The 14,747-nt window shown below is 58.5% G+C and overlaps 7 protein-coding genes across 7 annotated transcripts; 4 read left to right on the forward strand and 3 right to left on the reverse strand.

Moving 5' to 3' along the window:
• Window positions 1–1,020: 1,020 nt before the first annotated feature.
• Window positions 1,021–2,412, reverse strand: BKA78DRAFT_332833 (glycolipid 2-alpha-mannosyltransferase-domain-containing protein; the record flags this gene model as incomplete). The annotated part of the gene is made up of 4 exons (XM_066890021.1): window positions 1,021–1,177; window positions 1,267–1,891; window positions 1,947–2,210; window positions 2,256–2,412. 4 exons carry the CDS (start codon window positions 2,410–2,412, stop codon window positions 1,021–1,023), a joined length of 1,203 nt encoding a protein of 400 aa, XP_066740915.1.
• Window positions 2,413–2,590: 178 nt separating this feature from the next.
• BKA78DRAFT_345837 (uncharacterized protein) lies at window positions 2,591–2,974 on the forward strand (the record flags this gene model as incomplete). Its single annotated transcript, XM_066890507.1, has 2 exons — window positions 2,591–2,678; window positions 2,729–2,974. Coding segments are annotated over exons 1-2 (318 nt in total), but the record flags the coding sequence as incomplete, so codon positions are not given.
• A 224-nt stretch (window positions 2,975–3,198) lies between these two features.
• BKA78DRAFT_321279 (Spc98 family-domain-containing protein) lies at window positions 3,199–5,440 on the forward strand. Its single transcript, XM_066889009.1, has one exon. It carries the CDS (start codon window positions 3,305–3,307, stop codon window positions 5,411–5,413), a length of 2,109 nt encoding a protein of 702 aa, XP_066740917.1. The 5' UTR covers window positions 3,199–3,304; the 3' UTR covers window positions 5,414–5,440.
• Window positions 5,441–5,466: 26 nt separating this feature from the next.
• Window positions 5,467–8,388, reverse strand: BKA78DRAFT_321280 (cysteinyl-tRNA synthetase). Its single transcript, XM_066889010.1, has one exon. It carries the CDS (start codon window positions 8,328–8,330, stop codon window positions 5,802–5,804), a length of 2,529 nt encoding a protein of 842 aa, XP_066740918.1. The 5' UTR covers window positions 8,331–8,388; the 3' UTR covers window positions 5,467–5,801.
• Window positions 8,389–8,499: 111 nt separating this feature from the next.
• BKA78DRAFT_298053 (S-adenosyl-L-methionine-dependent methyltransferase) lies at window positions 8,500–9,996 on the forward strand (the record flags this gene model as incomplete). The annotated part of the gene is made up of 2 exons (XM_066886853.1): window positions 8,500–8,801; window positions 8,853–9,996. The coding sequence occupies 2 exons, from the start codon at window positions 8,500–8,502 to the stop codon at window positions 9,994–9,996; spliced, it is 1,446 nt and encodes a 481-aa protein (XP_066740919.1).
• Window positions 9,997–10,620: 624 nt separating this feature from the next.
• Window positions 10,621–12,273, reverse strand: BKA78DRAFT_355234 (uncharacterized protein; the record flags this gene model as incomplete). Its single annotated transcript, XM_066891868.1, has 1 exon — window positions 10,621–12,273. The coding sequence occupies one exon, from the start codon at window positions 12,271–12,273 to the stop codon at window positions 10,621–10,623; it is 1,653 nt and encodes a 550-aa protein (XP_066740920.1).
• Window positions 12,274–12,709: 436 nt separating this feature from the next.
• On the forward strand, window positions 12,710–14,626 carry BKA78DRAFT_355235 (ribonuclease H-like domain-containing protein; the record flags this gene model as incomplete). The annotated part of the gene is made up of 1 exon (XM_066891869.1): window positions 12,710–14,626. The coding sequence occupies one exon, from the start codon at window positions 12,710–12,712 to the stop codon at window positions 14,624–14,626; it is 1,917 nt and encodes a 638-aa protein (XP_066740921.1).
• Window positions 14,627–14,747: the final 121 nt, after the last annotated feature.

Consider the following 14,747-nt stretch of genomic DNA (forward strand, 5'->3'; position numbering starts at 1 on the left):
TGAAGCGGGCGGGTAGTCGCGGCGATCTTGTATCGTGTTTGTATAGCATGACATAGCGCAAGCAAGCAAGCGAGCGAGCGAGCGAGCATCTAGCATGATGGCATTGTCCGATATTGTAGAGCAAAGGCATTATAGCACAGATATGTTTTAATAGCAAGCATCATTCACGCCATACCGTCCCATCGCCTTGCTTTCTCCTTTTCTCCCTCCCCACCCGTGAAGTGGTAGAGTGGAAGAATTCCAAGCAAGTGTTGAGCGCAAAAGGACAGCGATCTGGTAGAGACACCGCCCGCCGCCCACCGCTCTCTGCCTTCCCCCCGCCCTACTCCCTCCCTCCCGTTGACCGCACCCCTGCGCTGCCTCGCCGTCCACTCAAGGAACCGAAATGTGGCGGTGCCATGTTGGCCGCGGCACAGGGCAGCGGACGAGGTGGTGGTCCGCACAGTAGGAGGTTGTTGATGCCCGACGAGACGCTCGCAGACATCCCTGCGCGTCCCATCCCATCCCATCCAGCCAGCGCGGCACGGCGCGTTCCAAAAACAAATCTCCCAAGGGATGAGGTAGATGGGCCGCTGCTAGAAACCGAAAATATGCCATGACAGGGTGATGCTCCGATTGGGATTTGGGAGACTGCAAAGACTCTCGCGTTCGGTCGGCGGCAGCCACGACGCTCTGAATTTCCACGCTCGTGGAGGCGTCGAATCAAGTTTTGCGGAAGATTGTATTGAATTTTTTATGGGTGTTATAGTCGTTTAATGGTATTCATATTCCCCCATATCCCGGATCCCCACCCTGCCGTCCAAGGAAGTCGTGATATAATCGTCGTCGGCCAAGTTGCAGTGGAAAGATGGTAGTGCTCTGCGTCGCATCCATTCTCAGGTCGCGCCTTCTCTTTGTCTTCCTCTCACATTCGTCTTGCTTGTTCTCCTCGCTCATGCCTCTTGCTTGTTCTCTCGCTCGTTCACGCGGCGCCAACACATCGCAGTCTTTTCATTACCCACAAGAGCTTTCCGTCAACGTCTAATCCATACCGACGTACTTGAACCAGTTGGGGCGGCAGTCTTCCTTGTTCAGCCAGGCCTCGCCGTCGGTGAACTTGCCGGCGTTGCAGCCCTTGCACTTGGGAGAGTTGGGGCAGTTGAAGTAAGGGATGTGTTGGTAGCCAATGTCGCGGAACCTGTTGCATGACGTAGGGGCGTCAGTCAGCCAGTCTCACTCGTGAAATACAAAAAGACATGTGTGATGTGCAACAGAGAAGACACGTACCAATGAATCTTGCTCTTGTCCTCAAACATGCCGAGGGCAATCGAATGCACGGGGGCGTCGCCCCAGCGCTCGTAAAAGAAGCCGCCCGAGCGGTCTAGGTGCTGGAAGAACTCGTCGTACTGCTTACTGCGCCAAAAGTTCATGTCGCCAATCTCAAAGTTGCTCCAAAAGTGGCAGGTGCTGTAGCCGTTGGCCAGCAGGTTGTGCTCCTCGCGGCGCTTGGCGTCCGTCAGCCAGTCCATGGCGTTGTTGGGGTGCAGGTAGCGGGCGTGGTCGTCCGAGGCCAGGAACTTGAGCGTCTCGGGCCACAGCGTCGCGATGCTCTGCGGCGAGTCGTAAATGTTGACCGTGAAGCCGTACGTCTTGTTGTTGTCCTGCATGTACCGGAACACGTCGTAGTCGACGTCGCAGAAGAAGTGGACGTGCGGCTCTACCCGCCAGTAGTAGCGGTAGTTTTGCAGCGCCGGGTGCTTGTAGAACATGCCGCTGTTCCAGCGGCACATTTGGTGGTATGAGAGCTTTTCGGCGTACTGCACGTCCTGCTCCTTGAGCACCTGCGCCGACTCTTGGAACAGGTCCATGTTGATCCAGGCGGGGACGTCCCAGTGCTCCTTGGGCACGAGCTCTGCAGCAGTAGCGATTAGCAATCGCTCCCAATTCGAAGAAAGTGTATCTCGTACCATAGCGCACCTCGGCCTTGGTGGCGGCCTTGGTCTTGCGCTTGAATTCCTCGGTGAATGGCACGTCGTTCAGGAACGTCCATGGGTAGTTGAACTTGGAGTTCCAGGTCCTCTCCAAGTCACGCATCGATTGCAATATCTCGTCGAGCTCCGAATTGCGCACCAGCGAAAGGATGGTGGCGTTGATGCGGTCCGAGTTGGGGTTGTCGGGGGCATAGTTGTTTCCTTCAACTCGTCGCAGGACGCCGACAGGTTCGCCAGACACTGAGGAGCGTTAGATGGGACGACGCAGGGGAGCTGGCGGCTTACCCTCGCTCTGGGGATCGTGGGTCCACTTGTCCGTCTTGGAATCGGTGGTTGGTAGCGATAACTTGGGCGTTGACCCGGAGAATATTTGGTAGAGGACGACGACGAAGAGCACCAGCGTGATTGCGGCGAGGGCGCGCAGGCCCCGGGGCAGAGCCATGGTGTAGAGGGCGACCAGACGGAGACTGGTGTTGGGTATCTGTATGTATTGCACAGGATCCGAAAGGCTGCTCCTATCCGCCAGCTCGCCGCCTCGCCCTGATTGGCTGCCCTCACAACCTTGCCTGCCTCACGGCTGTGCGACGCGTGCGCGTCCCCCGTCAACACTCAACACCATGAACACGACCGCAGCCCATGGCTCACTCGGCCACCATAAACACCATCGGCGCTGATCTCTTTGCCACGGTAGCCGGTACTTCCCATCAGGTCTGCCATCCGCTCTGACTCGGATTCAATTCGAAACTCACCGTAGCCAGGCCAACGCCCGCAGAGTCAAGCGCTCAAGGGACGTTTTTCTACGCGGTCTGCGCTCCCAGCAATGGCAGCGCGTAAACCAGTTTGACGTCCAGTCAAGCTGCGACGGTCTGGTCGAAAAGTTCTTTGTCCTGAATCGAGAAGATCTCGCCGAAGCTCTGTCCGACCGCCTCAAGGAACTGTCCAAACGCTCATCCAGATGGATCCCGGAAATTCTTGCTCTGCTCTTGCATCTCCAGGGCGATCCTGTAAACAAGTCTAGGGTTGAAGACTTGGAAAACCTAAAGCCTCCCGCGCCGCCTCCCGAGCTCACGTGGGCCGACATCATTGCAGAAGATCCTCTTGATGAAGAGGGCGTCTGGGATGACATTGACTATGAGCGCTCCTCTGACGAGGAGCTCTTGTCCGAGCCCAAGCAGCCATCGCGCCCACGCAGGAGAGAAATCACGCCGGCCTCGTCGCTGGACGATGACGACTGGATTGCTGCCGCGCAGTCCTGCATCGTCTCGCCCGACCCGACGCCTCTGCAGCACGTCGCAGATGGCCAATTCTGGAGGACTGGAGATCACCAAGGATCGATGACGGAGCTTCAAGCTGTGCGGGAGACACTGTTCATGCTTGCTGGCCTGCCCACATCTCTTTACCACTCAAATTCCCAGGAAAAGATAGGATGCAATGCCAACTATGCCGTCACTCACGCCATGGCTTCCACGTGGAGATATGCGCTGCAAGAGTTTGCAGACATTGGCACTGGGCTATCAGAGCTACGCGCATGGGCAAAAGAAAACCACTCCGTCGCCCTGCTTCAGACCTTTCGGTCCGCGGTGCTGGACGAATTAAGATCGTTTGACAAGTTTCTATCGGAACTCCAAGCAACATATCTCGACTCTCATGCCGTCGCCGTGTCCCTTACCGACATCCTGAGCAAAGTCCGTCCACAAGCCAGTCTTCAGCTCCGCCTCAAAGACCTGATCCAAAACGCCTCTCAAAGAGTCCAACAAACGCCCTTCGTCCTCCTCGAAGCCCTCTACGACGAAATCAACCTCGCCCAAATGACCGGCGAAGCCGCCGTCTTCTCCTTTCTCGGCCGCGTCTTCTTTTTCTGCCTGCAGACGTACCTCAAGCCGATACGGCGGTGGATGACGGAAGGCCAACTGGGGGCAGACGACCAAATCTTCTTCGTCGGCACGGCGGACAAGAGCAGCGACGCCGCCTCGCTGTGGCACGACCAGTACGTGCTCCGGCAGGACGGGCAGGGGAAGCTGCACGCGCCCAGCTTTCTGCATCCCGCGGCGCGCAAAATCTTCAACTCGGGGAAGAGCGTCGTGTTTCTGCGGGAGCTGGGCAAATACGACGGCGGCCCCGTGTCGACCATGGGGCAGGAAGCAGAGCCGCGGCTGGACTTGGAGACCGTGTGCAGCAGCAGCACGACATTCTCAGCGCTCCCGCTCGTTTCATTCTCCTCGCTCTTCACGTCCGCCTTTGACGACTGGATCCGCAACAAATACTCGTTTGCGTCGGCGGTCCTGCGCGAGCAGCTCTTCGCCGACTGCGGCCTCATGGCCTCGCTCGACGCGCTCGAGCACGTCTACTTTTCCGCCGACGGGACCCTCTTCCAGGCCTTTGCCGACGCCCTCTTCAACAAGATCGACCACGGCCACGTCGGCTGGAACGACCGCTACCTCCTGACCGAAACCGCGCGCGGCGTCTTTGGCAGCGCGGCGAGCGTGGCGCCGGAGCGGTTGGGCGTGCGGACCGCAGCGACGCGGGAGCCAAAGCGCTCCGTCAAGGCGCTGGCGACCATCTCAATCGACTACTTCCTGACGTGGTCGGTGGCCAACGTTGTCCAGCGCGCGACGCTGTCGACGTATCAGCGCGTCTTTGTCCTGCTGCTGCAACTCTACCGCGCCAGATGCTCGCTGCGCGCCGCTCACCTGGCCCCCCTCTCCACCGGAACCCAGCAGCAACGAGAAGAAATCCGCCTCTGCACGCTCCTCCGCCACCGCCTCCTCTGGTTCGCCGACACCCTGCACGCCTACACCACCTCCACCGCCATCGCCTCGTCCACGTCCTCCCTTCGCAGCGCGCTCCTCAGCCCCGCCGCCAGCGACATCGACGCGCTGGCCGCCGCGCACGCCGCCTTCATCGCCGCCGTCGAGCGGCGCTGCCTCCTGGCGCCCGCCCTGCAGCCGATCGCGGACGCCGTGGTCGAGGTGCTGGATCTGGCGGTGCGGTTTGCCGATCTGGTTGCCTGCCGGAGTGGCGAGGTCGCGGCTGGCGAGGGACGAGGATGGGCTCAAGAAGTGACCAAGGGGGCGAGGAGAGGCAGCGCCGCAACGGCTGCGAGCACCAAAACATCAACGTATCGTCGACGGCGGCCGCGCGACAACCGCCGGAGGTCGGCTCTGCCTCCTACGCTGACGGCCGAAGACTTGTCCTCGTCGGAGGAGGACTCGGACAACGACAACGTGGCCGACGCCGACGCCGACGTACCCCTCGTCGACGCGGCTGCGCCCCGACAAGCAAAACCTCTGCTCCACCAGCTGCGAGACATGAAGGCGCAGTTCGACTCGCTCCACGGCTTCGTGCTGGCGGGTCTGCGCGGCGTTGCGCGCGCGGGCGATGAGCCGTGCTGGGAGATGTTGGCGGAGCGGTTGGAGTGGGAGGATGTGGGGAGGAAGTGGTAGGGGATGGCGATGAGCACGGGGTGGGGGTCGGGATTAGGGGGTGGAAAAAGATGGGTCAGGGGGAAGGTTGGTCCAGGTTTGGGGTAGGCGTATTTTTGAAATGCGAGGAGCATGGGATGATGGAGGATGAGAATGAGAATGCGACTGTTTTGCTTGATTTTATTGACTGCTGCGGTTGACGACGGGAAGCTGATGTGGTGGTGGTGCATGTCTGATGACGACGTCTGCAGCACTAGGTATCCGGCCAGGCACTGCAAACCCAAGATGCCTATGTAGGTCGTGGCATAAAACAGCTCTCTTCCGCTCTAACCTACCTACATCTAACCTTTTCGATTTTCCGGAGCACCAACACCCAACACCAACTACCCCTTCCCCACACTTATCCCATCTACTCCATCTTCCCCGCCTTCCACTCCTCATGCAACTTGCGCTGCCTCTCCCACTCCTTCCTCAACTTCTTCGTCCGACTCTTGGGCAACTCCACCCCCTCCTTATCCTTCGTCGGCAAGCCCTCCTCATCCCACTCACTATACTCCTCCGTCCTGAACATGTCCAAATGGCTAACCTTGGCCTTCTCCGCCAACAGCCTCTTCTTCTCCGCCTCCTCCCTCTCGCGCTTGGCCTTGGCCTCGGCCTTGGCCGCCGCCTGCGCGTCCTTTTGTGCGCGCGCCGCAATCAGGTCGGCGGAGAGGGGCCGCACGAGCGCCGGGAGGGCCTGTGTGTCGCGGTCTTCGAGGTAGATGCCCAGCGCCCAGAGCACCTCGTCGCGCAGCTTGTCGCATAGGGCGAGGAAGGAGGCGGGCGGGGCGGACGCGGCGGCCAGCGCGGCCACGTCGGCGCGGAATTGGGTGAAGGCTTCGGCGTACGGGAGCGCGTCTGCGGGCTGCGTGGTTGAGGGCGCGGGCTGCGATGCGAGCAGCGCGTCGACGGCTTCCCGCGAGAGGGCCTGCGGGCCCGATTTGGCGGCGTCGCGCACGGCGTCGCGCAGCGCGGCGGCCGGGTAGACGAAGGGCGCGGCGGCGCTGGGGATGTCGATGCCCGACCAGCCGATGCGGTTGGGGTTAGGGGTGGAAGCTTCGCTGTCGAGCCCGAAGATGGTGACCATCTTGGTGACCCACAGGCCGATGCTGAGAGCCGTGGCGTCGGACAGCGAGGCGCGCGTCGCCGCGCTGTTGTAGTCCGTCACCAGGCGCGAGATGACTTGCATGGCCGTCGGCGTGTCGAACGAGTCGCACAGGGCCCTGTCGACGTCGGTCTGCGCCGTGGCGAAGGCGGCGGCGAGCGCAGAGTCCTCCTCTGCCGATGCCGCGTTCTCCGGGCTGGGGTTGCGCTCGAGGTCCTTGATCTTGAGGAAGAAGTTGTTGATCTTGTCCTCCCAGCCTGCGCCCGTAGCGACGAGGCCTTCGGTGATCTCAACCGGGTCTTTCCAGCCGCCGAGGAGGAAGACGATGCGTAGACCGCGGGGGGTCCAGTCGCCGCGGCTCAGCGCGTCGCGGATGGTGGTGAAGTTCTTGAGCGACTTGGACATTTTGGACCCGGAGATGGAAAGGTGGCCCATGTGGAGGAAGTAGTTGACCCATTGGTGGGTTTGCTTGTCGTGTCTGCACTCGGACCAGAAGGCCTCGCTCTGCGCCAGCTCGTTGTCGTGGTGCGGGAAGGCGAGGTCCACGCCGCCAGAGTGAATGTCCATCTTTTGTCCCAGGACGTCTGACGCCATGGCCGAGCATTCAATGTGCCATCCCGGCCTGCCAGGGCCCCACGGGCTGGGCCACGCCGGCTCCCCTGGCTTTGACGACTTCCACAAAGCAAAATCGGCGTCTGAGCGCTTCTTCGTGCTCTTGTTGGTCAGGGCTCCCTCACCGTCGGCCAAGAGGTCCTTGTCGTTTCTATTCCAGGGCTCTAGTCGGGCATAGTTGTTACCGTCCTTTTCAAAGGCCTGGATGTCGAAATATACAGAGCCGTCTGCCGTAACGTACCCATAGCCATTCTTGACCACCTTTTCCACAAACGACACGATTTGGTGTCCGTACTCCGTAACTCTCGTAACGACATCCGGATCCAGGCAGTTCAACGCGCGAACATCCTCCATGAAGCGGTTCTCAAACTTTTGAGTCAGTTTTGTAAAGATGCTGTGGTCATCGGCATTGATGGTGCCGCCGTAGAGCGAGTCCAGATGCGGCAAAAAGACATCCTCAGCCTTGGTATAGAAATCCGTAACGTCGATTTTGTTTGCGCCTGCAAGAGTCAAAGCCTCTGCCGCCGACGAGGCAGTCTTGAGGTGCATTTTGACCTTGGCCTCTTTGTCGCCGGGCGGCCCGTCGCCCTCGACAGCTTTGCCCTCCAAAACATGGCCGTATGCCTTTTTGGACTGCTCCGCAAACTCGGCAGGCTTCAATCCCTGCGGCAGCAATGGCAGGTTCTTCTTCACATACGCCGCGAAAGCCTCGGCTGCCGTCTCTTGGACCTCGTTGTTCAGCTCCGGGTGCTCGCTCGTGTATTGGGACAGCAAGTGCTGCTGCCTGCCCCTCAAGATAATCTTGTCGTCGACATCGGTAATGTTCATGACAAAGCGCACGTCGTACTTGAAGTAGTCGCGCATTATGCGCCGAATGATGTCGGTGCTGACATAGTTGCGCGCGTGGCCCAGGTGGGCGTCGTCGTAGACGGTCGGACCGCAAGCATACCACGACACCTTCTTGCCGTCTATGGGCACGAATGGCACCTTGGAGCGGGTCAACGAGTTGTAGACGTGCAGCGGCGGAAGGTCGAGGTCGGGGCGAGACGGCGGGGCCTGCCATGGAGGCTGGGTGCGGGCAGCCATGGCGAATGGACGATATGCAGCTGGTAGAGATGTGCGCAGTCGGATGAAGAAGACAGATTGCGGTCGGCGGAAGAAGAGGGCGGGCAGCGAGAGCATCTATGGGGGCGTAGTTTTCATTGTTTGAGTCAACTGCGTCGAGGCAGCGCAGAGTCGCGGCGTCAAAGCAGAGCCGCAGCCGTTGAACCCTGTCGCCCATCATTATTATTTTCGCGGGGCACTGCATCCTTCCATCACCAACCACCTCAACTGCACAACATCAATCGCAATGGCTGCCGTATCGCCTTTTCTTGATCCTGGCGCCCAGACGTCCGAGGGCCAACTTGCCCTCATCCATCTCAAGCGCGATCTCCTCACGCCCGTCATTCTCGAGCCGTCAACGCCCGACGGCGAAGCAACTGAACGCCGTGTGATAAATACCCGCTTTGGTTCGTTTCCGCACAGCAACCTCGTCGACATTCCATGGGGAACGCAGGTGCGCGCTGCAGTGGTGGACCACCGAGGACGGGGCAAAAAGAAGGACAAGAAGAGGAAGCGCGAAGACGGCGGTGAAGGCGAAGATGGCGCACAGTGAGCTCTCTTCTCCCCGTCATACCTAAATGCTTTCTAAACATTGACCAGAGAATCCGGCGCCGCGACGAGTGGTTTCGCTCATATTGTACCGCCCACGCCAGAAACCTGGACCACGTCTCTTCCCCACCGCACCCAGGTCGTGTATACCCCAGACTACAGCTACGTGCTCCAGAGACTGCGCGTACGGCCTGGAGACACAATCATAGAAGCCGGTGCCGGCAGCGGCTCCTTCACACACGCATCAGTACGGGCCGTCTTCAATGGGTATCCTGCCGTAGAAAACGGCACAGCAAACGGCGCCGATAGCAAGAAGCGCAAGCGCAACGGGCACGTCTACAGCTTCGAGTTCCACGAGCAGCGTGCCGAAAAGCTGCGCGAGGAGCTTAGGGAACACCGCATCGACCCACTCGTGACTGTCACGCACGCCGACGTCTACGAGGACGGCTTCAGCAAGACAATCGACGGCGTCGCGCCGCAAGCCGACGCCGTGTTCCTGGACCTGCCGGCGCCCTGGATGGCCGTGAAGCACCTGAGCCGGACGAAGCCCCCGGCCGGCAAATCCAGCACGAGCACTCCGCAACCGCAAGGCGGCGCCGAGCAGGACTCGTCCTTGTCGTCGACGTCGACGTCGTCGTGGCAGTCGCCGCTCAACCCGCGCAAAACAATCCGGCTGTGTACCTTTTCGCCGTGCATCGAGCAGGTGCAGCGCACGACGACGGAACTCCGCCGACTGGGCTGGACCAACATCGAGATGGTCGAGGTGCTGCACCGGCGCATCGACGTGCGGCGCGAGCGCATCGGGCTGCAGGAGGAGGGGCTGCGCGGGACGATCCCCATGCCCGCCACGGTCGACGAGGCGCTCGGCCGCCTGCGCGAGGTCGAAGGCCGCCTGAAGCTGTTCCACGAGAGCACGGCGGCGGCGGCGAACCAGGACGGCGGTGCGGCGGCGGGTGCAAATGTCGAAAAGGGGTGGGGCAAGGAGAGCAAGAACCAGCGCCTGCTCAAGATCAAGGAGCTGGAGAAGGAGCGCAAGACGTACAAGGAGGGCCGCTTGGTCCACCGGACAGAGCCTGAGATCAAGACGCATACCAGCTACCTCTGCTTTGCGCTGCTGCCGCGCGAGTGGACGGCGGCCGATGAGGAGAAGGCGAGGCGGAAATGGGAGGGAGAAAGGAGCAAGGAGGACGCGTAGATGGGACGGGATGAGAGATGGAGCTGGACACGGATTGACGTTGGAATGCACAGATGGTTTTGGCATAGGAAAAGAGGGTATCTCGACAGGCGGCATGTGGCGCCTACATCATTTGTGGTTTGGCCGATAGAAGCAGGGACTAGCTTTTGCAGCGCAGCAAGGCCAGGATTGAAACCTTGGCCTATCGTGTTTGATTTCCAAGACTACAGAGATTGCCCGCGGACGAAGAGCGAGTCTTTGAAGCAGCGGGATTGCGTTCACGAGAATTCGAAACCAGACACGCAAAGCAGGCGAAGGCGACAGAGAAAGAGTAGAGTTGATGAGAATGTCGTAATATCATACTTGCATGGGAGAGCGAGGATTGGGTCGGGAAGAAGGAGCGAGAGAAGAGGGGAGAGAGGGGAGAGAGTGAGAATAAGAAAAACAGCCCCTACCATACCTACAAACCAACAAAGAGCCCTGAGCTCCCAAATGAACAGACGACTGCCCACAACGTTCAAAGGACAAGAGGAAAAATCAGAAAAGCGACGGATGCATCATGCGCCTGGTATATCACTCAAACGCCTTGCCTTGCCTTGTCACGGCAACCTGCACCTACCAATTGCAATTGCCCATAATGTCAATTCACTTTGACCAAAACCAGCCCCCGCCATTCTTCTTCTCGGCAGGCTGTTCCGGCGCCGTTGACGCGTCGGCCCTCGTCGTATTCAGCGTCTCGGAGCTCTCCTCGCGGCCGTCGGCGAAGCGCTTGCGGAACACAACTTTGGTGGTGACGGTGCCGTCGGGAAGGACGGTGCGCTCGGTTGTTGTGACGGTGGAGAGGATGGGGGATGCTTCGACGGTTTCTAGAGAGGGCTTTTCCGGGGTAGCTGGCTGCTGCTTGGTCGCGGGAGATGGGGGCGAGGGTGACGAAGAGGAGCCGAGAAACTGCTCGTATGCGTCGAGTTCGGTCTTGGGCTCTGCGCTCGAGTTGCCCAGGAAACGCTCGTACTCCTGGTCATGTTCGGCACTGCTCTTTGGCGGGTTGACCTCCTCGTTCGAAGCTAGAGCCGCTGGCAGCGATGCGGCTGCCTCTGGCGCTGACTTCAAGCCTGATTTTGGGACGTACCAGTCGCCGCCCTCGTGCATGTTCTTCCACAGTGCCTGCGTCTTGGGATGCTGGTTGTGGAGGAGAGACATGAGGCGCATGCGCCGCGGCCACATGTCGCGCTCCCAAGCCCAGTCGCCGTCGATGGGCAGGCCTTGCTCCACGCGTAGCAGATCTTCAAAGGCGTCGACGTATTTGGGGCCTTCGGTGTTTGTCTTCATGTTTTCGGCCTCTAACACGACGGGCGAGTAGGGGTGTGACGTGAGCCAACGCATACGACAGTCGGCGGAGCGGAGCGGTCCAAATCGAGGCCCATGGACGTGCATAAAGGGTGGCAAGCCGCGGTGACCGAGGAGCGCGGCGGTTATGCTGGGGTCTTCTGGCTCTCGGGAGCCGCAGCGGCCGTGATGGCGACCCCAGAATCTTTCTCGTGGGCTTTTGGAATCTCCCAGCTCGGAGTTTGCAGCTTCGAGCTCGGGATGGGATTTTTGCTGGTTGGAGCTTGACCCAAATTCGATAGTGGGCCATGACCAGTTTATGACGATGTTAGCTTTGGACTCGGCCGGATTGCCTTTTTCCCCCTCTACAAACTCCGACTTGACCGCAGCGACGAAGTCCTGGATTTCCTTCTTCTCCTGTTCTGGTACCTCCGACTGCCACCATGTTTTGACCTCCTTTTTGTCGTCTTCTGAGAATTCCGACTGCCACCACGACTTGACCTTGGCTTCCAACTGTCGCCATTCCTTTTCCGCATTCTGCCGTGCCTCTTCAACGGCCTTTCTTTGTGTCGCATCAAGGTCCTTTGGCTCATCCGGCTTGCTGCCATCTTTTGGTGGCCAGGACCAGGACCAGGACCACTGATATGTCTTGGTGCCGTCATCACTGTCCGTGACCTTGGGCTTATCGCGATCCGGAGACGCCATCTTGCGGCAAGGTGATTGGTCTTGTGGAGAAGCTTCTTGGTTATTGCTTTGGCCTTTGGCCTCGGTCACCCAGGCCTTCCACTCTTTGATGCGTTCCTCGTTCCAATGTTGCGCCAAAGGCAGACCGACAATGGAGTTAAAGATGGAGTGAACCTGCTCGTCGGCGAAGCGGCGGAATGCGATGAATGGGTTGTCGTCCTCGGGGCGTTGCGATTTGTCTGGTCGGTTGCTTGGTTGGTCGCGTGAGGGCTCGCGGTCGTCGGGCATGGTTTCGCAGGTAGTTGAAGAGAGATGAGGATGGAAGTGTAGAGAAGTGCGAGGCAGCGATGGAGAGATGTTCAGATGGCGGGGGTGGAGCTCGGGCAAGTCCGGGCACAGATCCTCGTACGAACAGGGCTCTTGGCAACTCCTCCACTGTCAGGTCTGGTTCCGCCGCGTCGAGTCGCGTCTTCCTTCGCGTCGACCGCCTCAATTTCTGTCCGCCACCCAACTCCTCTTCGACTTGAGCATGATCCGTTCCAGTCGTCGCCTTCTTTTCCTCGCGACTGGAACTCGGTTGTCTCCAAGAAATCCAAGACCCTTAGTCCCCCAACTCCTACCTGTCACTTTTCCAACGTCTCGTGGCCTCTCTTCCAAAACGGACAACAATAATCCCGCGTCGCATACGCGCGGTGATGCGCTCGACGATTCCCCAAGTAATGCCATGGACTCAGATCAGAACACATCTTTCGAGTCAGGAACAAGCTTTGCAGATGTCAAGTCGCCCGCATCGGACTCGGGGTCCGTTGACTCGTTCGGCGGGTCCTCCATTTTCGACGGTATAGACGAGCTGTCTTTAGATCTTGGGCCTGAGGACAAGGAGGCCAACACTTCGCAAGGCAATGCTTCTCCTACGTCAGAATCGAAACTGCTGTCAAAACAGGATTTGATCGAGGTGATCGACCTCACGGAAGAAAATGAAGCCCCCGTGTCGGACTCCGAATCAGCAAAACAAGACTCGGTGGAATCTGAAGAAGAGCCAGAAGCTCCCTACACCGTTGGATTTACAATACCTTCACCGCCACCACCCGTCAATGGTATTTGGCACGACCCTCCGCTACATTGGACTCACAAACTCTATCGCGGTTCCCAGGACCAGCCTGTCCAAGTGCACTACTGCACCGATTTTGATACAGCAGAGACACTCGCCAAAGAGTTCCTCAACGAAAAGGTTGTTGGCTTTGACATGGAATGGGAACCCAGATCAACCGCGAACAGTCCAATCAAGAAACAAATATCTCTCATCCAGGTCGCCGCGGAAGCCAAAATAGCCATATTTCATATTGCGCGATTTGAAGGGGGCAACTCGACCAAGGAACTCATTCCATCTTCATTGAAGACTTTGATCGAGTCTCCTGAAATCATGAAGACTGGAGTTGCTGTGCACAGTGCAGACGGCACAAGAATCACGAGAGTTCTGGAACTCCAACCCAAGGGGCTGATCGAGTTGAGTCATTTCTTCAACATTCTTCAGGACAATCGAAATGCCGATGGCTCCTTCTCCAAAAAGTCAAAGTCAATGGCCATCCAAGTGAAGGCCTATCTGAAGTATGACCTACCCAAAGGGAAAGTACGCACCAGTTCTTGGTCCTCGCCGTTGAGAGCTCATCAAATCGACTATGCTGCGGCAGATGCGTACGCGGGACTTATGCTGTACCATGTCATGAATGAAAAGAGAAAAATGATGAGGCCGACCCCGGCGCACCCGCCCTTTGCCGAGCTTGGATTGCCGGTGCCAGGTGTCAAGGAGAAGTCGAGTGATGCAAATGAAAATGCTTCATCAAAGGTCGAAGACACGGTCATGGCGAATACCGACACCGAGCCTGCCCCCGAAGCCGCAGCAGCATCAGGCCCTGAATCTGTCAGCCTCAACGGACCTGAAGCGGCAAAAACCCAGCAAGAGGATGACTTGGGGCAGGAATCAGCCAAAGAGGCTAGTGAACATCTCCTATCGGTCCTCTTTCCGTCCGAACCATGCCTCAAAGGATTGAGAGTTGGTTTTACCGGCGGCTTCACATGCCTCAGCAGAGACCAATTAGCTATCCTTGCATCCCGATGCGGGGCAAAGGTGAACGCGAGAATCGACAAACAGGAGATTGTCGAAGGTCTTGACTTGATTGTTGTCGGGCCTATTGTTGGCGGAATGAGCGCTAAACGAGGGCAATTGTTGCATCGCCTGATCCCAGCCATGGCCGAAACTGACTTCTACAACATGATTCGCAACCGAAACCGCGTCGACTATCCTACCATTGAGAAACTAGCTTCATGGCAAGGGGAGAGCCTAGAAGTTGTCCTTGGAACCCTCGTCGAGGAAGCCCGTCGGACTCTTTTATCAACTCATTTATCAAAAATGCGTCATGGAACAGCCCTGGCGGATAAGGTTGTAAGGGCATGTGGATGGACCATTGGAACCATTTGCTTCGAAGATCCGAAGCCAAGAACGGTCATTGAACTGAGGCATATAGAAGGGGGTTTGTTCCTTTACACTCTTCTGAAGGAAAACGGTCATGATTTGATTCAAGTTATCCGCGCCTTCGACAAGCCTGCATCCCAGGAAGTTCTTGCCGCGGAGACTCTCTGAGTTGGGGGACTTATTGTTCGCTTCGACTTTGGATCATTCACAAGGAGCTGCCGTCTACAGACATGGTCGGACACGGTCATGACTCCAGACCTGGCGAGAATCTGGCCAGCCAAACTCTGGC

Source organism: Phyllosticta capitalensis (assembly GCF_038381095.1).
Source record: "Phyllosticta capitalensis strain CBS 128856 chromosome Unknown BKA78scaffold_9, whole genome shotgun sequence".
Classification (NCBI taxonomy): Eukaryota; Fungi; Ascomycota; class Dothideomycetes; order Botryosphaeriales; family Phyllostictaceae; genus Phyllosticta; species Phyllosticta capitalensis.

Bases quoted from the DNA above. Each gene is read 5' to 3' on its own strand.
- BKA78DRAFT_321279 (XM_066889009.1), top strand. From the start codon at position 3,305: ATGACGGAGCTTCAAGCTGTGCGGGAGACACTGTTCATGCTTGCTGGC.
- BKA78DRAFT_321280 (XM_066889010.1), bottom strand. From the start codon at position 8,330: ATGCTCTCGCTGCCCGCCCTCTTCTTCCGCCGACCGCAATCTGTCTTC.